We start from the raw sequence: 22,728 nt of genomic DNA on the forward strand, positions 1-22,728 counted from the left end.
GCTCTGCAAAAGAGTTTGTTGGATTTTCACAAAAACTAATGGATTATTTTGTTAAGCCCAAAAACTAAAAGTTCCTTAGAAACATGGTGAAGGCCTGGCCCAATACCATTATATAAAGACGATGGGGCTTGAATTTTGAAATGAGAAAACTTTAAAGAAAAAATAAAAAATAAAAAACCCAACGCACGCACCCTCCTCCTCCCTTTCTCTCAGCTCGCCGCCTCTCTCACCTCCACCTAGCAGCCATTCTCCCTGCCCACCCCATCGTCTTTATCGATTCTTTTAGAAATTATAGTTGAGAAAATACTGAGGTAGTTGCAGCCTGCAGGGATACAAAGGCCTTCGATTTCATAGCAGTTGTTGTTGTTGGCATTCTGGCTCTGAAAATACTGAAACACAGTTGTTTTAGTGTTATATAAGTTGGGTTTTTCTGGTGTCTAATGATTGTCTTCTCTGAATCGGTGAGTTCCGCTATTATCCAAGTTTACTAAGAAAATTTCTTTACTTTTTGTTTAAAAAACTTTGGCTTGTGACTTCCTGCATCTGCTGGGGGTTGATTTTGGGTCCTGTTTGGTAGCTGAGAAATCTCGGGAAAACGAAAAATTAAGTGGGAATTTTGATGGACTTGGTTTTGAAAAGGCTGTTGTAAAATTCCATTTCTTCGTCTTTAGTTTTTCTCAGCAACCAAAAGTCTGCAATGGTTCAGTCGCTTCATTCTTGTTACTTCTTATTTTTCTGGTGGTCTTTCAATAGCTTTCTAATTTCTTATTGCCGTTTGAAATTATATAAACTTTGTTTGAGCATTGCAACTAGGATAATTTGTGCTTACTCATGTACACGTCGAGTGGTAATTTCTCTTGGAACTTTGGGGTACATTTATAGTCTGTTCATTGTGGAGCTTTTGAATTTCTCTTGGTCCAAGTTAGAATGGGTTTTAAAAGTTTTTTTTCTTTAAGCGTAATTAAAGGCCCTTATTATTTTCTTTTGAGCAGTATCTACTGTTTGCTTGCTGTCAGTATATTTTTGCAAGTTTGAATTTTTACATGGCAAATATTGTTTGCTTTGCTTGCAAGGTCCCTTTACCAGACAGATATGTATTGTTTGCTTACTGTCCTTAGGAACATGGATCCCCTTTTCTAATGTTGCTCTTTGAATGGAAAGTTCTCTCAGGTTTTTTGTAATCCAACTTTTAACCTTGAAAAAAGATGTTTTGGTTTCTTTACAGAATATAGAAATTCATTGGGTAGGGTGTAAAATATCAGACTTTAAAAGCACAATAATCTGCACCCGGATAGTACTTTGATATTGGGCTACAATACTATAGTCATGCTATCAAACTAGGCATTCGTATTCTCTTTCATGGATATAGTACACTTATGAATCATAATCTTTTTGGTAGCACACAAATGTGCTTAATCCATCTTCTCTATATGAATTTTTTCCTAATAACGTTATTGATTACTTAATTTTTGTTTGTTCTATGTTATAGGTCTTCTGCTGAAATAGATTAAAACAGAGAACCGTCTGACTCGTTGTGGGTATCAAAACACTCTGTTATTAAACAGTTTTTTATCGTTCTGAAGCTCTGATTTTTAGTGGGATGAAGATGTATGTCTTAAACTTTTATTTTTGCTATTCATTCCTATTGCTTTTACTTATTTCTGATGAGGTAGTTTTATATAAATGTCTGTTTTCAGTCTTTCTAGACAATTCTTCTTTATTTATTTTTCTAATGTTGGGGATGTTATAAATTCCAATTTTTTTGCAGAGTACAGGCTAATTCCGGTGTGCTTACTAATTTCGACGTGCTTAAATTTCTAGAATCTCGAGGGGCTTCTGAAGATTCAGCACGGGTTTTTTCTGACGTAACGCCATCAGAAAATAAGGTTGTAGTGGTGTTTATGTTTCCACCACCCACATTTTGTTTTTAACTCAACCTTGTTGTGAAGATTGATGTATTGTTTATTTTCCTTGTTTAGGTTTATGGTTATTTGTTTGGGACTCCTGCTCGTGATCAAACAACGGAGAATATCAATGAGTTCAAGGAAAAGTGTAAGAAGTATGACCTTGCGGAAGCTGAGGTGCTCAATATCATCAACACTAGGCCATCTAGCATTGTTGGAATCTACCCGGTTTGTTATAACTACTTTTTATTGTTAATCTGTTTCTGTTGTGGCTTATTGATTTTATTAATGACTGTGATGCATGTGTCTTTATAGTTTCAGTTTCTTTTAAATTTATGATTGTGTACATTACCGTGTTTGCTGGTGATGTTTTGTGTATTGGGTTTATGGGATCATGCAGTTTATGCAACAAATTTGTTTGTGTTTGTACCCTGCATTGTGGGTGGGTTTGGAACCGTATTAAATTGGGATAGGAAAAAAAAACTATATGTACTATATTTTGCGTAGAGAATAATGATGAGTGATGAGGAGCATAATGCTGTATTTTTAGTACTTGACCGTGGATTTACTGATTCACATTACTCTCTAGTATGATAGAACATTGGCGTAGTACCGTGTTTTCTTTCCCTTCTCTGTAGCCAATATATTTCTTTGTTTTTCTGTAACTTGTGATATCAGAAAATGATCAACTCTGCCTGATATTCCCCTAATTATCATTGTTAACATGACATTGGCAATTAAGGTTGAACCTGTCAGAAGTCGGGATCATAAACAAAGTTACCTTATTCTGTAACTTAATAATTGACAAGGTTTATGGACTGCCTAAATTTCTAATGTCTGTCTATAAGGAATCGTTTTCCTTCCCAAATGGTAGAATGGTCTTGTGTGTCTTTTTGTTTTATATGCTGAGAGAGTCAGATTTCAGCTCTCGCTGGATTAACATGTGTTTGGTGCATACACAACATCTTCGTTCATGTAAACATAATAATATAATAATCCTCAAGAATATGATTGCATTAAGATTTTGCGTCTGGATGGAGGTATTTTATCTTGATCTTACTGTGTGCAATGACCAAGGGTCACATTGTCTCTATACCAAGGCTCCTAATATGATTTTCCTACTTGTAAATGGAGAGAAAATATTGTAACGTTCCTGGTTTGTTCTAATTTCTAGAACATGTCAACTCATTTGCAGATTTGCTCTGTTATTTAATTTTTTGTTTTTGATGTATCACAGCTTATCGAGAATTGTGACTTGCGTTTAGGAGATACTGTTGAAGAGCTGGTAGAATTGGTAGTAGAGGTGTTTCCACCTCATCCTCCAGCAAAGACTGTCGAAAATGATGCAAAAACCACAAATGTGGAAAAAATTGAAGACCAGAATGATAACGATGAAGGGAAACCAGAAAATGAGGAAGAAATGGAGACAATGGATGGGTCTTAGGACTGGCCGTTAATCTTTTCGTAGAAAGTTGTGTTCAAAAGCGTTCCAATACCGTTACCAATGTTGGAAGACACATGAATTTTTGAACTTGCAGGTTTGAGAGCAAGTTTATCATGTTCTATGTGATTCTTTCCTTTCGTTTTTACATGTACATGCGATAATGAAGGAGGGAGATTATGGTATTGAGCACGTATTTTGTTCTGCATTCGCCTTCTACCTTATTCTTAATGCATTTGGTCTGTTCAAATGAGACCCGCACCATTCTCGAACAAGAAAGCTTGAGGCTTTGCAAGCAAAGGTGAAAAGTCAAAACCAATTTCAAGTTTGAACCATTTTCAACTCACGCAACCCTGAACCAAGAACCCGCCAAATGAAGACGACATGACGTACGATATTTGATTAAGCACTGGTCCATTAAAAATGAGACACGTGGAAGGTAGCCAAGCTGTTTAATTCTTCATCCACTCAAATTTTTCTTAGCTTTCCCATTTCTATGACATGATAGTAATAACTGATGGGCATGAGGACAGGCACCGTATATTACTATATTTGATTTGCAAATAATAATTTCCCGTTGAACTGAAAACTGATGTGGTCTAGAACAATTGTGTCGGGCTTATAATTGTACCTCTTTTGAAAAAAGAAATTTGAAGACTGAAAAATGATAGATCCACATCCACAACACACCTAAATAATTGTGCTCGGGACATCCACACCAGAAGAATCATGTGTTGTGTTGTCGATCTCTTTTTGTTTGTCTTAAGTTGTGTTGTCATCTTAAAAAGTAAAACATTTGCAGACAAAATCTTAAAGGATAAAAACCCCAATGATTCTTAAACTATGTTTTCATCATAAGCCGACTGGATATGAAAATTAAGCGATGAATCATGTAAAATTTTAGAATTCATGTTCGTAAAAGAATTGTTATCATTGATTTTTTTTCCTTTTTGAAGGATGCTAATTGTCACATGATATACTCATTGATAAAATAATTTAGTTAAAAAGAGTAATGGTGGAGCTTTTGTCGCTAAAGGGCATGGTAGAACAATTTTCATAACTTTGATGATCATGTCGTCTGATTATATTAGGAGTTTTACTTACGTGAAGCCAAATGGTACCAAAAAGCAAGAAGTTATACTCTCTTATGAGGAGAAAAACTTTCATGTAACGAATAACACTTTTTCTATTTCGATCAATAACACAATGACACGTGAGATAACTTTTCACGCATTGTCATATATTGAAGATAAGAAAACAGTGTTATCCTCGTTATAAATAAGTTTTTCTGCCTTGTGAGAGTGGCCGGACAGTACACTCAGACATCGTGACCTAAGATATTTTTTTAGGTGAAAATGACCCAAGATATTCTCTTCCATACACATATAAGCTATAAACACTTGCTAATGTCACCTTTAGTTAATCATAAATAATAATAAAACTGTTATATATTACACCCTAAAACAAATTGTCCTACATTCCTCCCCTATAAAAATATAAGGACTGCACCTTCCGCTTCTTCCACTTCAATTTCATAGAGTAAATGAGTGCAAGATGAACTTACCGTTGGAATAATTATTGGTAACAAAAAAAAAATGCTCCTGGAGAAAAGACTGAATGTGCTCTCCCATGGAAGTTTGGTTAAAGACCTAAAGCAGAAAAGATATGTTAAATCAATACCAGCAACCAAAACAATTGTGTCAAATCAAATATCACTTCCACCAAGAAAAATAACCTAATCCCTCACTCACTGTCTCCTTTTTCCCTCTCTCACTCTTCTCTCTTCTCTTTCTTCTCTGTCTGTGTAGTTCAGAAACTGAAACCAAAGAAAGTGAAGAAGATGGTGGAATGGTCATGTGCGTGGGAATGGGCATTCTGACCTGACCACACCTCAGAAGCATAGACCACTTGAGCTTTTGATTTTTCAATGTATTTTGGAGCCACCGGCCCACCCTCTTCTTTTTCTTTGTCAAAATGTCTCACCTAATCCAGAAATATTAAACCTTACTGTTTCCTTCAAAATATTATTACAAAAAGAAAAAAAAATAAATATATTTTTGAAATTGAAATGTCAGGGGTCCTCTCCTCTCCTCGTGAAGCGATGGTTTCAGCATAATGTACGGCTTTGCCCCATATAAATTTGTGCTGATTTTTGTGGCAAAGACTAACCAGACCACAAAACGACACCATTTTTATTTGGGTTTGCATGTTGGGTTGCACCAAAATCACCAAACCCAACATCATGTGATCAAATCTCTCTTGTTCTTGCCCCCATCAAACATTAGACTCTGAATCTAGATCATTAATTTTCTGATATTAAATTTAAAGTTAGAACTTGAAAATATAATTATTTGTCCGAGAAGAGAATGTTTTTCTAAGTAGAATAAGATCATATTTTAGTGTTAGTGTTAATCCGAAATTTGTGATTAAACTTGAGTTCAAATGTCCACCAACCACTGCAAAGTCAAACAGTGCATGCATGCAGCCATGGGATAATCAGATAATACGACATATATCTGAGAGTTTCCATAAAAACCAAAAACAAAAACAAAAGTCAAACAAGCAAGCTGTGGCAAAATTTATCTTTTATTGTTTAGAAAGAATTTAAAGTTGGAAAATTAGGTTAGAGAAAGAGAGAGCCATTGGTGGATGGATTGGGAAAATTATTGTTTCCCAGAGAAATTAATCTTCGAATACTTGCCTCTTATTAGATACCAAATGGTAAATTGGCAGAGGCCCAGAGAGCATGCACACACACATGTGAAGGAAGCAGTAGCAGCTGTGGATCTGCAGGCAGGCTCTGCCTCTGCCATTAACAAATTGGAGTTGACCCACATTTGACCAAGACCAAGAGATGGATGGATGGAACCATCTATCTAACTTCCAAGGGAGTAATTAATGTGTTTATCCAAGACCTGAGGATGAAGACAAGCTGATTTGGTAACAAAATTAATAAAGCAGCCAACAAGGTACGCAGGAAAAGCAATTTTTCCATAGACAGAAGTTAATGCTGTCGTATCCATATCCCCCTCGATAGCGAGAGAGATCATACGTATAGTCTTTCACCTTTTATTTTGTAGACAGAATTCAAAAGGTAATTTGGCTACTGTGTAATGTGTATGCTACTAGCATCCAACATCCGGGATAAGCTCAGTCACTTATGCACGAGTGAGTTAAGTTCGGTCGCTTATGCACGTGTGAGTTAAGTTCGGTCGCTTATGCAAGCGTGAACAAGGGCAATTTCTAATCTTTCATCTTACTATAGGATCGTTCCACTAATTAAATTGGTGGCGTACATGTCACCATCTTTCTTAACATAAAAAATACATGTCATTATGCTCGTAATATATATATATATATATATATATATATATATATAAGAATGGAAACCCATGTTTGATTCACATGCGCATAAATTGTTGTTGTGAATTGAAAAATAATAGTTGCAATATATTTGGTGCTGTACATGAAACCCATAATGACGATAGATAGATGCATGCTATGCTATGCTATATATGCTACCAACAAATCAATAGTTCATCACTGGTATCAGACAATCTCAGCACTATTCAGATTTCAGAGAGTGCAATCTCTTTCATTACACATCACATAGTAAGAAACATTAAGGATCAAAGCCCATGTACTTAAATAGCACATAATTGTTAACAGACAGAGTCTACAGACACACAAAAACAAAACCAAACACTCAAAAAAAAAACCCAGCTGTATTTCCCCCATGAACTGAAGCATCGCTTTCTCCCTTACATACAAGCTTAGAGGCCAGAGAGATAAGAAAGAAGAAGAAGAAGAAGAAGAAGCTTGGTCTTTAATTTCACGCCCTCCACTTCCATTCTGTCCCATAATAATTAAACTCTTTGCATTGATGCAAAGTTCAATTAAAAAACAAAAATATATATAAATCTACCATGCATCATCAAAAACAAGAGAGAGAGAGAGAGAGAGAGAGAGAGAGAGAGAGAGAGAGAGAGAGAGAGATAGAGAGATCTCTTGAGAGCCACACCTAAAATGTTACATTTCCAACACCTTCTCACTTGTCGCCCCATGCCATGTTTAACAAGAATATAATGATAACAAATAGTGGGAAATAATTGACAATAATAATAATATAATTAGTGACAGATTTTTGGATTGAGAAGCTAAAGATCAGATCAGGTGCAGTGTTTAAATATTTGACTGTACTACTTACTTAAGTGTAATTAATAAATCAAGTAGTTTTAGTTTCTAATTATAATTAAAATTTTAAGGCATGAAGAGTTTGTTGCCACACTTGCAGCGCCAAGCTTCAGGATAGTACTCGAGAGGTATAGAGACACCTGGTTGAATGGGCACGTGGACAGCCTTACAAGGCGAGCACCTTCCACACTTGGATCTGCAACTCGGTGGCGATGAACCCAGCCGACTCTTCTGAGTCTCAACTCGCTCCAATGCCGACGACCCAATTTGATATTCCTCTATCTGCTTCTGCTGCTGATGAGAATGATGCCCACCACCTGAAAATTCATTGAAGTTTGAACTCAACAACTGAGTCACTGCTCAACGAGTCAAGGAAACTCAAAAAGGGGGTTGCTTCTGAGTTGCTTACCGAGTTGGGTTTGACTGGTTATGGCTGAGGAGGCTGAGGTGAACAAGAGGAAAGTGAAGGCTGTGATGAGAGTTGATAGCCTGATGTAATGGTGGTGGTGGCGGCGGTGGCGGTGGCGGTGGCGCAGTACGCCCATCGCCTGAGGTTGAGGTGCGCAGGTTAGCAACTGGGCTCAGCTGTGAAAGTTCGATATTGAGAGAGAGAGAGAGAGAGAGAGAGAGAGAGAGAGAGAGGATATATATGAATATGAATAATATGATGATGTAAAAGGAGAGTGAAGAGGAAGATTGGGAAATGAGGGAGGGGGGTGATGCTTTTATTATTGTTATTGCAGTTTTTACTTGTGAGCGTGTGGGGAGGGTGGTCTAAGTCAAAAACACAGTCCCCAAAAGATCAAACCAGAGAGAGAGAGATTTCTTAGCTTTGTTGTATTGTTTGGCTAAGGGGTGGAGTCCTGGGACCCTGTAAGGCCCTGAATGATTGTGATGTGGAGTTGAAACAGAGACCAACTTGGGAGCCATATTCACTACAATGCCACTGAGATAGTGAAATGGTTGGGAACATATTTCAGACCAACAATGAACGAGATCTAGGTATGAGAAATTTTTGTACGTGACAGTGACTTCACCTGACCTATTAACATGGTGATTTATATGAATTTACATTAACAAGGTGTTATGAATCTACTCATATTATTACAATGATCAGGTCATAATAACAATATATTAGCATGCTACATGTTGTGTATATGACTAGGAAGCGAACTCCACATGAACTATTGTCTGAAAAATATTTACACACGTAAGTGACTGAGAGTAACAAAATTTCAAGACAATATTTACACACGTAAGCGACTGAGAGTAACAAAATTTCAAATGCAAGCATGCAAAAGGAGGAGGAAAGAAAAATGAAGGAATAGTGGCTTAAATGTAATAATTCGAAAAGAAGGTGGGTTTTGAGGTAAAATGGATGAGAGCAGAGCACCCGTGTGGGGGAGGATGGGATGCTGTCTCGTACGGGACGAACACGGAACATCTGAGTCAAGGCTGAACCCACCCTCACCCTAATGCCCTCCCTATGCACACCATTATTGCCTCTCTCTCTCTCGTCGAACATGGTAGGCCTATTGAATTCTGAGAGGGGCCCATTTGTACAGGGGACAGGGCCCACATGGACACATTTTTGTTGTTTTATAACTTTTTATTATGCATGCCACTTTGTTTCTTCCCTTTTATTTATTTATTTTGTTGTTGGTGAAATGAGAGAATGAGAAATTAATAGAGGAAGGAGCAGTTGTATTAAATGAACCCCCATGATCTTTCTGTAAGTGCGGGCCTGCCTGCCATAGCCTATCCTTAGCCAGGTAGCTCTCGGGTTCTCTCTCAGGGTCTGAGCAGCTGAGAGAGGAGGAGGAGGAAGAGTGTAACCGTGTAAAGGGTCGGTGAATCTGGCTCAGTGATTTGATGGGTTTTGGGTTTGGTTGCATTTAAGGCAACAACAAAAAGAAAAATAGCCGCATTGGGATAAGAGGACTAGAATGATTTGCTGCTTTCTAGAGGCCATGGTTTTAGTCGGACAAGGCAATCCACCAAGGTTTTGTGAAAACTAATCAATTTGCAAGTTGTTGAGAATTTAAAGGAAACAAAATTTATTAAAGAATTGACAAGAGACTTGTAGTTTAACTAATAAAAAGTATTTACTTATGCGCTCGAGATCTAGGTTCAATTCTCCTCTCCCGACATAGCTTGTATTTTTGCCAGAAATTAAGTTTTGCAGCTTAATGTGTGTAGACAGTGGAAAACAGAGGGGAAAACTACTAGGCCTAGCCTCTGTTGGGCCCTTAGTGGTTCTTGGGTTGGTGAGGCCTAGTGTTCAAACAGTAACAGGACTAACATGAGGGTTTTTCCCATGGCAGGAAGCAACCATTACTAGCTTTTGGCATGCTTGATTTACACATCATCTGTGACTGTACAAGTTGGAAAGGGACACTTCACTGCATTATGATATTTCAAAATAAAAAAAATCCACACACACACACACACAAAACAAAAACAAAACGCCATTGATGATTGCTTGCACTTCTGTTTCTGCAACAACTGTTTGAATTGTTACCTTGTGGTTTATAGTTTTAGTTTGGAGCATTAGAAGTTTTAACTATTTGTAGTACTCATTCTTAACCAAAAATTACAACCTGAAAAATTAAGTCTAGATTCTGCATATGGCCTCAAGCCTTCCCAGTCAAATGACTGAGCCCAGGATCTTCTTCAGTTTGGTTCTGCAAGCAATAGATATTATGGCTTTAACAAGCGATGATTACAAGCTCCAGTTTAAGAAAGGGGCACCTAGAGTAGAGCAGGAGAAAGACTTAAACGGGAATAACACTGTTTTGCTTATATTCGGTCAATAACGTTATGACACGCTTGATAACACTTCCACGTGTTATAGTATTATTGATCGAAAATAACAAAACAATATTATTCCCATTGCAACTAAGTTTTTCTCCTAGAGCTGAGCTTTGAAGACTCAATTAATTAAGCCATGCTATAGTGCTGTCCAATTATTGATGGAATTATATTGTGTGTGTACCTAAAAATTTAATGTTCAACAGACAAACCCTTTTCTTCTAGAATGACCTTCCAATACTTTGCTAGTGACGAAATTCGATGACAATGGTAAATTAGATCTCTAAATTCAACACCTAACATGTTCGGATTAGACAGGTTTCCTATGAAAATCCAGTCTTATCAAATAGTTGAACTCACAATACTTTAGTCGTGTAGCAATATCAAATCAACACCCCCACCCCCACCATCTCCTCTCTCCCCCTTTCTCTCTCTCTAAACACATAATAACTTGTCTTAGATTAAAGACAAGTTCAAAGAAAAGATATTTGTAGATTATGAAAAAGAGATATTAATTCAACAATTAAAAGAAAAAAATTAACGAACAAAAATAAACTCAATTTTTGATTACTTGCACACACAAACTCATGTGTAATTACTAGTAAAAATTTATTTATTTCGGGATAATAAAGAAAGCCTCATAATTCAGACACATAATTTTAAAGTAAACTCTAGCATATAAACCACCTATCATGTAAATTTAAATATTTTCATATGGGTAAAGAATTCAAATGTAGAGCACAATGGGTTGAAAACACCTTTTTGGTCTATTTGCCAAAAGGTCCTTGAATAAACATAATATTATTTAATAAAACACCAGACCTAGTAAACCCCGCCAAAATGTTCCCTTGATCCCTTCCACAGTGGCAGTGTGGCATTAACCCAAAGCCCCTGACTCCCAAACCACTAATTAATCAGTAATTAAAAATAAAAACCCTAAGGTTTAGTCCAGAATCATTCAGACAAGAATTACGTGGCAGTCTAGGGTGAAACGCAGCTACCGAAAAGCCCCTTCCCCACCAAAACCCCCATACGACTTACGAGTGACTCTTTAGTCTTATGAGACGACGCCGCGCCTATTCTCTCTCTCTCTCTCTCTCTCTCTCTCTCACTTCTTTGCTTGCAGCCCTTTCCCCTTTTTCCCCCAATCCCACTTTCGACCTCCCAACTCCCGCTAAATTACCAACCTGTCCAGATCGCATTCGCAGGGCTCTCCGCCGCCGAAACTCCGGCCATGAACGCCACCACGACGTCGTTCCGCTCCATTCTCGAGAAGCCTCTCAACCAGCTCACAGAGGACGACATTTCTCAGCTCACCCGCGAAGACTGCCGCAAATACCTCAAAGAAAAAGGTCCCCCCCTCCCTCCCCTCCTTACACCTCACCCCCTTTTTCTACTAATTTTCGCTTTTGCCCTTCGCCTCTCTCTCTCTCTCTTTCTCTCTCTCTCTCTCTCTCTTCCCTCCACCGCCAGGTTCTCCGATACGTCTACAATCACGGAACATTCCACTCTCTCCAACTATATTTATTTATTGAAATTGATGAATTACTTAACGAGGATTTTTTTTCCTTTTTTTGGAAATTTAAAAATGTGATGGACACGTGTCCGTACAGGAATGCGGAGGCCTTCGTGGAACAAATCGCAGGCGATCCAGCAAGTTATTTCCCTCAAGGCTCTGCTGGAGCCCAACGACGATTCCGGCGCCGGAGCGCTCAGACGGATTGTCGTTTCGCCTCATACCACCACCCCGCGCGTCAGTGCTTTCTTATTATGTGTTTGGTTCCCGAGAAATTAAAAATGCAAAAGAAAGTTACTGTCTTTCTTTTCTTTCTCTTTGTTTCCCTCTTAACGCTTGTTTGATTCGGAATTTTCTGTACAGGCGGCTTCGAATTCAGCCGGTTCGGCCAAGGAAGCGAGTGCCGATGTCCAGGTTTCCGTGTCAGCCGACGAACCGGTGCCGTATCAGAAACCGGTTCAGGAGGACCGGCCAGCCGATGCCGATACTAAGGCCATCAGTCCAAGGTTTAACTTCTCTATCAGGCTCTTTGGCTCTGGCAACGTCTGAATTTACTGATTGCTGTAGTTTGATTATGTTAAGCACAATGTGGTAGTTAAATATGCTAATTTAGCTTAGTTGAAGCTGTTATTGTTTTAGCCTCCTGGAAACTAGTAGACTTTGGTTTCATAATGTTGGCTTTGTCCTTCGAGATTCTATATTGAGTCTAATTTGAGCTCAGTAGGCAGTAGATTGAGTGGGGAAAATTGGTAAGTGGATTCTTGTTTTCATGCCTAGCCCAAATAGGTGTTAAAGAAGCCCCACATCTTAAAAGGTAGCACCAAGTTTACCATCTTTTTTCCATGGTTTTTGGCTTTTTTCCTGTGCATGCTTTCCATCTACAATATGCTTGACATGATAAGCCACCTGTTAAATATTCAATTGAAATGACATTACAATTTTTTTTGGGGGGTGGAGGGGTGGCTGTTTTCTGCAGAAAGATTGGCACGGCATGCTTCTAATTTAGATTTCTTGTGATATGTTTATATTAAGTTCTAAAGAAAAGTATTTGATATTGTGGCCACAGAAATCAATGTACAACTGATGCATCAGTTAGGCAAATGACAATTTTCTACTGCGGCAAGGTGAATGTATATGATGGAGTGCCACCTGATAAGGTAAATGAAGCTTCCTCTTAGCATGGATACCTGGAGATAAGCCTTCCAATGCAGCGCTATATGGATTTGCAGGCACGGGCAATCATGCACCTTGCGGCAAGGCCCAACCATTTGCCTCTGGACAATCAATTTGGTGGTACTGCGGCACACAGATCTTTACGATGCCAATTTCAGACTGCTGGAGACAAAGATGGCTTTCTCCCTCCGAGTGCCACATTCTCTCAGGCCATGCAAACAGGTATTCGCGCAGAAGGATTTCTTAGGTTACCTTGTGAAATACTTTGGGTGGAATGGAGTCGCTGTGTACTTGACACTTAATTGGAACTGCATTTGGTGAATAGAAAATAAGATCCTAGAAATGGTTTAATAGGCATTGCCGTGTTTCTTTCATGAAACAGTATAATTTTATTCATGGAACAGTACGATTTTAATAACTTTGTTGTTAAAATGTTTCTTGGTTGTTTTAAAAAGAAGGAAAATGATGTCATGCTTATGGGAATATGATTTTCATAATATAGGTGTACTTAAACAAACAAGAATTCTCTATTCAACTTCCTCTATCTTCCTTTTCCATAGTACTAAACATGTCGGCCTGAATCTTTATTGAGTCTTATTTCTATTAATTACAAGTCAATTTGGCTAGAGTCACAGAGAAAGGATTTTTGCTGATATAGTTTTTGATAGCTTAGAGACCTTGACAATTGGCAATGTTGAAACACCTATGCTAGAAAATTGTAGCTTTTGAAATACTGGTGGCTATGTGATGATAGTTTTCATTGAACTTTACAGAGAAGATCGGTGAATATACTCAGCAGTACTGGGAGAAAGGGAACAGCACTCGAGATCCTGGTAAGTTGTTTAGTATTCTTGCACCTCTACAGAAGTTGCTGTTATCAGAATGAAAAGCTTGCATTTCTTGGTTTAAATAGAAAGATGCTTATTGTTGTAACTTTTATGCTTTCCAAGGACATACATCTTAGGATCCTATATTAAAAGAGACATAAATCTTGATAGGTGCTAGCCATTCATTGATTTCACACAGTAGGTAGAAGGTACATGGTGTGTGCCATATTTTCTTACATGAAAAGACATCCTAAGAAACTGCTCATTAGATTTTTATTTTTCTTTTCTTTTCCCCCTGCACTGTAGACGTCGTCCTTAGGAGTATTTTGGAAGAACCTTTTATCATTTCAAAATCTCTAAGGCAAGGTTTAGCTATGAAATCGCAGTTGGTGATGCACCTTGCAGTACTTTGAAGAAGTGTGGTAACTTTAAGATGTATTATTCTTTTATAAGTATTTTAATGGAAGGTTAATGCATCTACGTTGGTGTCACAAGATTCACAACACAACCAAACTCTGCTGTCACTTGAGGCCAAAAATAGGAATCGCCATTTCACCTTTGTCACATCAACGTCAACCTCTGGAACTAGCAATGCCATTGTAACATCTGAAACTCCATTAGAGTTATTTCTTCGAACCCTGTAGTCCTCCGCCCCTTGCTGCTTTAAAAGACACATCTCTAAAATATCTTCACCACTGATACTTGCTCTTAGTACTTTTTCACTGTCACTTTCATTTCCCATTGCTTGTGTTGCAAGCACTGCCTTTTCATCTATGCTGTTCAAACCATCTCCATACATTTATCCTCCATTTTAGTGAAATGGTTCCATTAAAGTTCAGTTGAAACATATTATATACAACTTTGAACCTAAAGAAGTTGATCTGTAGATACTTCTGGAAAGCCTATCGAAGTGGAGCTTTAACATGGCCCCTTTGCATGCCATGGGATTCTGATGAAAAGGTCTTAGAGGATTAACCAGTTAACGAAGCTTCACTCTTTGATGAAATATGAAATTTAGTAGTTTATTTTCCTTGAAACATTTGGTGGTAATTCTTAAGATGCAGAGGGCCAGGCAAGCAGAAAAGTCTCGTTGGAGAGATATCGTGAAAAGCGAAAAGACAGGTACCTACTGATAGAAACTGTTGTTTACTGCCTCTAAAATCATCTGCAACATAATTAAATTGATTCTAAGCTTCTGATTTCATCCCATTCATTTCCTCCTTTTCTTTGCTCATGTTCCTACAAGGGGAAGATTAAAGATTAAGAAAAATATTGGATCGAGTTCTAGCTTGGAGGTCTTTTTGAATCATCAACTTAGGACACATACCTCAAATGGTAATTCAAGTCAGAGTGGCACAAGCTCTCCACCCCAGCCTGGGCTGCTACAAACAGCTGACAATCAGCCAAAGAGTCTGTGTCTTCCCGTTGACCTAAATGACAAGGGTAAGCTATAAATTCCTAATTTGTATGTTTCATGACATATGATATTCATAATTTGTTTATGAATTTGACTTTCTATCATTTGTCGACCAAATATAAAGTGACATATCAGGTACGTTGGATGTCCTAATTATGTTAAGTGATCGTATTTGAAGGAATCAAGTCAGAAACAGATCATCTTATGTGCAAATATTTTGGATTATAAAATATTTACAGGTGGTTTGTTTGGTTTTTTTCTTTTTCCCGGGTTGGCTGTTATGCAGATATCCTGGAACGCCGAACTTGACACTTTCTAGGTCATTCAGAGTTGGGAGTTGATTGAAGAACCCCTCAGCTATAAATTAGAACCATGACAAACCTGATAGGAAGGGAAAGAAGAAACTAATTTTAACTGCCTCCTAGAGACCTGCCTTTTGGTATGATTTGGGCTGCTCCGAGGACCATGAAGTTTTTTCACTGGCTTTTGCCTATCAGGAGGAGAATTCTCTTTTTGGACTGGGAAGGCTTTGATCAGTTTTGTAATTTTTAGGGTCGAGATGCAGAGCTGTAAGCAGCCATTTTCCTTTTAACTCCTTATGTAAGTAATTATTGTATGCGGTACCATTCTCTGTCAAGAGAGCTTATTGTACAAGTTGAAGGAAATCATCTCCTTTAACGTTTTGTAGCTATGGAGAACAGTTCTATGTAATTTATGGTCTCCTTTGTTTATAATTTTCCCAATGAAAGTTGGCAAAAATGTGTTGCGAATTGCAGAGAACTCGCGGCTCGGTTGATGAATTGGAATTGGAAAAATGTATTATTTTCTGGATTACTTTACAATTGTTAGGTTTACACTTTAAAGCCGCTTTGGGCAGAGCCTGAAGCTACTTTCCTATATATATATATAGACTGTATAGTATTGTTGGCCGTGTTGTTTGTTTCTCAGACCGTACATGTATTTTGGACCCAACCCATCTTACCTTTGGACCCCAAAATGGAAAGAAGATTCGAGAAGATACTGCAAAATTGGAAAATGATAGTTGAACGAATTCATGTGCATTAGGATTGGTGCTGCACGTTATTTGAATCTGGACCATTGGTTTTGTGAGTATTAGATTAGATATCAGGTCAATTGTGTAATTGATATGCACCATAATAAGATGGTGACAAAAATTTGCCAAGAATAGCGTCCACAATAAACTTGAAGGAAATCTAACCGTACACGTGGCAAAGTCATTCATGTTAAACAATAGCATCGATTACGAAGTTTTTTTTTATAAAAAAAATCCAGTGCAAAACGACACTCTTTTAGCTTCCATTATAAACAGTGACTGTGTTTAGTTTACTCAGCAAAACGCCGAGCTGGAAAGCGAGTCAGCCATGGCGATCGAGGTGAGCTCGCTCTTAGTATATTAGCGATAAATTAATTTGTATGGTGAACAAATGGGTTGGTGTTAATTTTAATTTTAATTAATGAAATGGAAACAGGCGTGGTTCATGGATGAGAGCGATGAAGACCCGAGGCTTCCTCACCATCGCAAACCCGAAGAGCTTGTTCCCTTGGACCATTTGGCAGGTCAATTCTATATCTTTTTCTTACATCAAGATTAATTAGCTCTCGTTAATTAGTCCCTAATACGAATTAGTGTAATTGATTTTGTATTTAACAAATTGGTGGGTGCTGGTATTGCAGAGCTTGGTGTGCTCTACTGGCGCTTGAACCCAAAGGACTATGAGAATGATCAACAACTTCGCAACATTAGAGAAACCAGGGGATATAATTACATGGTATGTATTTATATTTTTCAATTATGAAATATTTGGTTCAAATTCAATTTTTAAAAAGGAAGTCTTTTTTAAGGACCTTTCTATTGAGCGATAGTATACTAAACTCACGTTACACTACACACACCACTATACTACACTCGGATGTTAGGAGTCAAACCCATGACCTTTTCTGGGGAAGCAATTGCTCCAAAACCACTACATTAGTGGTCCCTTGCCAAATAAAAAAAGAAATAAAAAAGGGAAGTTATTTGGTAAGACATGGTTTTGGAGAAAAAAGAAAAGATGTTGATTTATGCTAATCTGCTATTTTGGTTAATGACAAAGAAAAATGCTTGTTATTGGGTGGGAATTTTGTAGGATTTGCTTGATATATGCCCAGAGAAATTGGAGAATTATGAGGAGAAGTTGAAGAACTTTTATACAGAGCACATACATGCTGATGAGGAGATACGCTACTGTTTAGAAGGAAGTGGGTACTTTGATGTCAGAGACAAGAATGACCGCTGGATTCGAATCTGGATTAAGGCTGGTGACCTTATCATTTTGCCTGCCGGGATTTACCACAGGTTCACCCTTGATACTAGCAACTATGTTAAGGTGAGAATCTAAGTAATATGCGTCAGCAGGCTTCTGCATACATCAAAAGTTTTTTCTTTTTGGCCTTTCCAAGTTTTAATCGTCAAACCAAATGATTTCGCAAACCACATCATTTTAGTTGTTAGAAAAGAAAAACAAAGAAATTTAAAACACTGCTTCATAAATATTGTACAGTTTTGGAGTTTACTTTGTTGTTCATTGCATATAGTTTATTTGGGCACAAAAACCTCCACTGATTTTTATTGTACTGATATTTGTGGCCAAAACGACGTTATTGGGTTCGAGGGGTTTAATATTTAAGTGTATATGTTGAACAACAATTTGATGAAAACTTAAAACAAATGTGGTTTTGGAGATAAGCACCATATCAATACAGGAAAGATCAACAGAGGATCTCCACTCATTCATTTTATTTGCACCAAAAACCTTGATTGAAGAAGACGAGAAAAAATATTGGTGAATGTTTGATAATTTGTTATGAAGTTCATATTCATGGTATTATGCAGTTGATGAGGTTGTTTATGGGAGAGCCTGTTTGGATTTCGTACAACCGGCCGCAGGAAGATCATCCGGCTAGGAAGGAGTATATAGAGAGCTTCACTAAGAAAGTGGGAGTGGCATTGGAAGCTCATTGAAGGGTCATGACTCTCCTCTTGCAGATGAACCATCATGGTATTATTGTATTGAATCTTCTTTGTAATGATATTATAAGGTGTATGATTATAGTTCGAACCCTTTGATTGTCCTATATGTGCTTGAAAATTGAGGTTGTGATAATGAACTCTCTGTATTGAGAATCTTATGTCTAAAGGATGGTGCTTTTTGTCAAATATATTTTTGGATGCCTATGAGCCTCTCAGCCAACAGTTTTGGTCCTGACTTTTTTCTTTTTGCTTCTTTAATGTACACAAAAAGAAAAGGGAATGATATTGTGGGAGTTGCATTTTGAGATACGCAACCCGAAAGTTATATTTCTATTTGTCTTCCTATTTGAGTAATTGTGGACTTCAATATTTTGCCATGTGACATGAAATTTTTTGTGATGAATGATCCATCCCGACTTTGACTCCCGAATTTGGGACCGCCAGCCAAGACTATGTTTTAACTTAACATGAGAATGAGATCTAAAGCTACCTTTTATTTTACATTAGAAGGAGAGATCGAACCTATCCGTATTTTAGGCTTTGTTCTTTTCTTTTTTCATTCCTTACCACCGGGGCTGGTTGTAGAACAGAAAAATGGGCAGGCTGAGTCGCAACTGTCTAGTTAAAATGTAACATGTATTATAAATTGTTATATATAATTCAGATTTTATAACACATATGATACTTATTTGTCAGTTTGCTGCGTTGAAAGACACTTGCGGCCTAAATTTTTCTCCTTTAAGCTTAACCAACTATATGAGGAGACCTCCCAACCCCAACCAAGGGGTAAAAACTAACAAAGCTTAACCGAGAAAATCAAGGGGCCTGCCAACCCTAGTCAAATCACTCAAACCACCCAATCAAGAAAGTGGAGATGATTAGTCAAACAATTAACAAAAACAAAAATTCCTTTCACATGATGACATGGCAATGGCATGGTGAGAGTTATAAAACAATTAGGACAAATATTCCTTTCTGTTATAGAAATTTTGTGAGGATAAGAATATAATTTTTTTGGCAAAAAAAAGAAAGATGAATATAGAAGAAAAAATCCGCAGTGAAAATGCCGACGTGAAAAGAAAATGGACATTTTGGAAAAAGCAAAAGGAGAGAAAAAAATTTTAAAAGAAGCAAAATGACAAAAATGCCTTATTTATTTTTAGATTTTCTAAAGAATCCAATACATTTGCGCTTTGATTTGAAAGTTGAGTGGTTTTTGTATTTTTGAAAAATTTTGCTTTTTCCAAAAGTGAAATTTTTTTTATGTCTAAAACCTAAAAAACCTAAAAGGAAGGGGAACCCATTGATTCAATTAACCTGGACAAAGCACAAAACTGCTGTGTGCGTAAATGTCGGATGGGCATTTTCGTCATTCAACATCCTTTGCCCTTCGTTTAAAAGGGCTGAGGCACGCGTGGTGTCAAAGCCACTCCAGAAATTTCAGGGATCGTCAGCCATAACGCAGAACAAAAGCTGAGCCATGGTTTCCACCGAAAAGGTACACACTCCGAATCTTATAGCTCCAGCCCAGCTCAAATCATTTCTTTCGTTTTCTTTTTTCTCGGGAAAAAAAGTCGCCTTTTTCCTGAGAAAATTTTCATATTGCAAGCAGAGCAGAAAATTTATGTGTTTCCCCTTTCTTCTATTGAAGCTTTTCTGAATACTATTCTCTTTGTCTCAACATCATGTTTTCTTAGAATTTATGATTTGTGGATTGTGTTTGAAGTTTTCAAGCTTGGTGCATCATCAGAACTTGCTTTGCTTGTTAATTGTTATGTATGAATTTTATGGTTTGATTGCTCAATTTTGGTGGTTAAGGTGATTCCAGCAGTAGCTTGCATTTAATTTTGTGTTACTGCTAATTAGTTTTACATGATAAGTTGTGCGAATTAAATATTGCTTCAAGATAATTTGGCTGAACTAAAGTAATGATGATAAGGCAGCTAGATACTGGAATTTGGCTATGGCTGTGCTTGCAGCGATGGATTTTTGGGATTTTCATTGTTAGATTTTTGGAACTCTGTTTGGTTCATTCTTGTTTTGTTTGTGGGAATAAAAAATTACAGGGATTTTTGTGATCAGGGTATCTCATAGTGTTAACATATGCAGGATCCAAGAGAGGAAGTCATCCAAGCATGGTACATGGATGACAGTGATGAAGACCAGAGGCTCCCCCATCACCGTGAGCCCAAGGAATTTGTATCCCTAGACCAACTTACTGGTGAGCATTTTCAGGAAGACAAAATAGTTTTACTTGATTATGAATGTTTTATTTTTTGAAGAATCAATGCATTAGAGAAACCGCGGGAGTGACATCTGTTAGGGATAAGTTAAGATAAACTGGGCTTAAGGTGATATGAATAAATACTAAGTAGACCAGTAGATGTATTTTTAACCAATAATACTAGTCAATGTAAAAGTTAAAATACAAGAAGCTGGCCAAAGACTAATCTAGGAAGAAGTAACAAGAAAGATTTTTAAAACTTACGTTTAATAGGAGATATTGTATATAATGGAAAACAATGGAATATCTCTATTCATCTAGTTGATCTTCTTGGTTGGGACAAAGATAAGGATGATGATAGTCATTCCACCATTTAACTTTTTGGGAGCATTTGTGTTGACCTTGCAGAGCTTGGAGTTCTCAGCTGGCGTTTAGATGCTGATAACTATGAAACAGATGAGGAGTTGAAGAAAATTCGTGAAGAACGTGGTTACTCCTACATGGTTTGTCACACTAACTTATTTTTAACTTTTTATTTGTTTTGTGTCGTCTTCTACCTAAACTTTCTACTTCCCTTATTTCAAGGCAATGTATCACAACCATGCCAAGTTTTGCCCATTGATTGCCAATATGATGTGAAAGAAATTGTTCCGTATTAACTATTAAATTTTTTGACTCCTGTTGAACGTACACTTTGAAATGTGTTTGGTCTTTTTTCCCCTTCTTGTTTATAATTTGAATACTAATAATCAGATTATAGTAACTGTGAATATACAAATTCACAAGAAGTCTCTGTGCACAGTAATACACTTTATGTTTAACTTGATAATGTTTTCCTCACCTAGGACTTCTGTGAGGTTTCCCCTGAAAAGATGCCTAATTATGAAGAGAAGATAAAAAGTTTCTTTGAGGAACATCTTCACACTGATGAGGAGATCCGCTATGTTGTGGCAGGAAGTGGTAGGATTAGTTATGCTTTATCCCAATTTATTGTCTCATTTTTATTTACCTGTCCAGATTAGTGATTGTGTACTTCTTTTGTGAAGGCTATTTTGATGTTAGGGACCGTAATGAACGTTGGATTCGTGTGTGGTTGAAAAAGGGTGGGTTGATTGTTTTGCCTGCTGGAATTTATCACCGCTTTACTTTGGACACAGACAACTACATAAAGGTAATGGTTCAATGTGTGAAATGTTGTGATGCCCACTGTTTGTTTCCCCCCTTCTCCATCTAGTTATGCTTTTATACTCAAATGAATACACACTTCTACATAATCTGGCACTGACTTTTTTAAAAGTATTTTATTGTGGGATGATGGTGAATGTGTAGATGGACTTACTTATTTTTGACATTTTTGACCGTGAATTAATGTCGATTAAGAAGTCCCACAATGGTCCTTACAGTGTTTAATATCTTCAAATCAAAAGTGGTTCTAAAAGATTTGTGTTCAATGCAGGCAATGCGACTCTTTGTCGGTGATCCAGTTTGGACTCCCTTTAACCGCCCTCATGACCATCTTCCTGCAAGGTTTGATTCTCTCTTTCTTTAAATTGCCGGCATCCCTTGTATACATGCAGACAATACAATGTTGGATAGGCTTTGAGTCTCTTCTTACAAGGAGCCCTTCTTGCAGGCAGGAGTATGTTAAAGCTTTTGTGCATAAGGAAACTGGTGACCATGCAGTTGATGCTGCAGCATGAAATCTGGCTTTTGCTTCTAAAACTGGGATTTACAAATAATGAAGTGACTGTTTTGGCTATGATAAATATATATGTATGCTTGTATCATCTGGGATGCACCGGTGCTCCGTAGTGTTATGTAATGCTTTGTTTATTAGTAGCTTGGCCTTGCGTGACTCGAATAAATTCCGAATAATCTTTACCGAATGATCTTTATATATTGATGCCTAGCTTCGTAAAAACGAAGAATTACGTAATTCTACTATGTTATATTGTGAGTTATTGTGCTTCCAGCCTTGCCTTTTGCCCAGGCATAAACTTCTTAGTCTGGGCCGACTTTAAAGTTTAGTTGGTTTAGATTGGCTGGTTGGGCTGTTGCATTTAACCGTCTATTCTTTCTTTTGTTTAAAGTTTAAACAATAACAAACCAGAGGACAAGAAAGTTTTAGCTTTTTTTTCAACCAAAAAAAAAAAAAGTTTTAGCCTTTTTAATAAATTAAACAGATTAGGT

The 22,728-nt window shown here is 37.4% G+C and overlaps 5 protein-coding genes across 9 annotated transcripts; 4 read left to right on the forward strand and 1 right to left on the reverse strand.

Annotated features, from left to right (window-relative positions):
• Nucleotides 1–134: 134 nt before the first annotated feature.
• On the forward strand, nucleotides 135–3,553 carry LOC103324188 (uncharacterized). 2 transcript variants are annotated; one of them, XM_089046793.1, is made up of 5 exons: nucleotides 135–461; nucleotides 1,490–1,608; nucleotides 1,769–1,886; nucleotides 1,980–2,132; nucleotides 3,142–3,553. In XM_089046793.1, exons 2-5 carry the CDS (start codon nucleotides 1,601–1,603, stop codon nucleotides 3,346–3,348), a joined length of 486 nt encoding a protein of 161 aa, XP_088902919.1. In that variant the 5' UTR covers nucleotides 135–461; nucleotides 1,490–1,600; the 3' UTR covers nucleotides 3,349–3,553. The 2 variants fall into 2 exon arrangements, with proteins under 2 accessions (XP_088902919.1, XP_088902920.1); XM_089046794.1 differs by lacking the exon at nucleotides 135–461 and adding an exon at nucleotides 550–1,170.
• A 3,611-nt stretch (nucleotides 3,554–7,164) lies between these two features.
• Nucleotides 7,165–8,311, reverse strand: LOC103323994 (EPIDERMAL PATTERNING FACTOR-like protein 5). Its single transcript, XM_008226027.2, has 2 exons — nucleotides 7,949–8,311; nucleotides 7,165–7,856 (listed from the first exon to the last, which is right to left on the reverse strand). Exons 1-2 carry the CDS (start codon nucleotides 8,082–8,084, stop codon nucleotides 7,606–7,608), a joined length of 387 nt encoding a protein of 128 aa, XP_008224249.1. The 5' UTR covers nucleotides 8,085–8,311; the 3' UTR covers nucleotides 7,165–7,605.
• A 3,111-nt stretch (nucleotides 8,312–11,422) lies between these two features.
• Nucleotides 11,423–16,117, forward strand: LOC103323992 (protein TIFY 4B-like). Of its 3 annotated transcripts, none has more exons than XM_008226024.2 (9): nucleotides 11,423–11,702; nucleotides 11,964–12,103; nucleotides 12,230–12,372; nucleotides 12,933–13,023; nucleotides 13,096–13,261; nucleotides 13,813–13,872; nucleotides 14,925–14,988; nucleotides 15,113–15,309; nucleotides 15,570–16,117. In XM_008226024.2, exons 1-9 carry the CDS (start codon nucleotides 11,585–11,587, stop codon nucleotides 15,590–15,592), a joined length of 1,002 nt encoding a protein of 333 aa, XP_008224246.2. In that variant the 5' UTR covers nucleotides 11,423–11,584; the 3' UTR covers nucleotides 15,593–16,117. The 3 variants fall into 3 exon arrangements, 2 of the variants coding, with proteins under 2 accessions (XP_008224246.2, XP_008224248.1); XM_008226026.3 differs by having other exon boundaries at nucleotides 14,931–14,988; XR_016124511.1 differs by lacking the exon at nucleotides 15,570–16,117 and having other exon boundaries at nucleotides 14,173–14,988; nucleotides 15,113–15,197.
• Nucleotides 16,118–16,522: 405 nt separating this feature from the next.
• Nucleotides 16,523–18,500, forward strand: ARD4 (RmlC-like cupins superfamily protein). 2 transcript variants are annotated; one of them, XM_008226023.2, is made up of 5 exons: nucleotides 16,523–16,677; nucleotides 16,774–16,861; nucleotides 16,979–17,073; nucleotides 17,431–17,670; nucleotides 18,177–18,500. In XM_008226023.2, the coding sequence occupies exons 1-5, from the start codon at nucleotides 16,666–16,668 to the stop codon at nucleotides 18,303–18,305; spliced, it is 564 nt and encodes a 187-aa protein (XP_008224245.1). In that variant the 5' UTR covers nucleotides 16,523–16,665; the 3' UTR covers nucleotides 18,306–18,500. The 2 variants fall into 2 exon arrangements, with proteins under 2 accessions (XP_008224245.1, XP_008224244.1); XM_008226022.2 differs by lacking the exon at nucleotides 16,523–16,677 and having other exon boundaries at nucleotides 16,744–16,861.
• A 1,155-nt stretch (nucleotides 18,501–19,655) lies between these two features.
• Nucleotides 19,656–22,474, forward strand: LOC103323990 (acireductone dioxygenase 2). The gene is made up of 7 exons (XM_008226021.3): nucleotides 19,656–19,812; nucleotides 20,424–20,535; nucleotides 20,947–21,041; nucleotides 21,384–21,498; nucleotides 21,585–21,709; nucleotides 21,995–22,065; nucleotides 22,172–22,474. Exons 1-7 carry the CDS (start codon nucleotides 19,795–19,797, stop codon nucleotides 22,236–22,238), a joined length of 603 nt encoding a protein of 200 aa, XP_008224243.2. The 5' UTR covers nucleotides 19,656–19,794; the 3' UTR covers nucleotides 22,239–22,474.
• The last annotated feature ends 254 nt before the right edge of the window (nucleotides 22,475–22,728 follow it).

Source organism: Prunus mume, linkage group LG2 (assembly GCF_029339155.1).
Source record: "Prunus mume cultivar Tortuosa linkage group LG2, ASM2933915v1, whole genome shotgun sequence".
NCBI lineage: Eukaryota > Viridiplantae > Streptophyta > Magnoliopsida > Rosales > Rosaceae > Prunus > Prunus mume.

Bases quoted from the DNA above. Each gene is read 5' to 3' on its own strand.
- LOC103324188 (XM_089046793.1), top strand. The intron at 1,887-1,979 runs GTTGTAGTGGTG...TTCCTTGTTTAG, and splicing joins TAACGCCATCAGAAAATAAG to GTTTATGGTTATTTGTTTGG. The intron at 2,133-3,141 runs GTTTGTTATAAC...GATGTATCACAG, and splicing joins GCATTGTTGGAATCTACCCG to CTTATCGAGAATTGTGACTT.
- LOC103323994 (XM_008226027.2), bottom strand. From the start codon at position 8,084: ATGGGCGTACTGCGCCACCGCCACCGCCACCGCCGCCACCACCACCAT. The intron at 7,857-7,948 runs GTAAGCAACTCA...ATGAATTTTCAG, and splicing joins AACCAGTCAAACCCAACTCG to GTGGTGGGCATCATTCTCAT.
- LOC103323992 (XM_008226024.2), top strand. From the start codon at position 11,585: ATGAACGCCACCACGACGTCGTTCCGCTCCATTCTCGAGAAGCCTCTC. The intron at 13,873-14,924 runs GTAAGTTGTTTA...GTAATTCTTAAG, and splicing joins GAACAGCACTCGAGATCCTG to ATGCAGAGGGCCAGGCAAGC. The intron at 14,989-15,112 runs GTACCTACTGAT...TGTTCCTACAAG, and splicing joins CGTGAAAAGCGAAAAGACAG to GGGAAGATTAAAGATTAAGA.
- ARD4 (XM_008226022.2), top strand. From the start codon at position 16,759: ATGAAATGGAAACAGGCGTGGTTCATGGATGAGAGCGATGAAGACCCG. The intron at 16,862-16,978 runs GTCAATTCTATA...CTGGTATTGCAG, and splicing joins TCCCTTGGACCATTTGGCAG to AGCTTGGTGTGCTCTACTGG. The intron at 17,074-17,430 runs GTATGTATTTAT...GGAATTTTGTAG, and splicing joins CCAGGGGATATAATTACATG to GATTTGCTTGATATATGCCC.
- LOC103323990 (XM_008226021.3), top strand. The intron at 21,042-21,383 runs GTTTGTCACACT...TTCCTCACCTAG, and splicing joins AACGTGGTTACTCCTACATG to GACTTCTGTGAGGTTTCCCC. The intron at 21,499-21,584 runs GTAGGATTAGTT...TCTTTTGTGAAG, and splicing joins CTATGTTGTGGCAGGAAGTG to GCTATTTTGATGTTAGGGAC.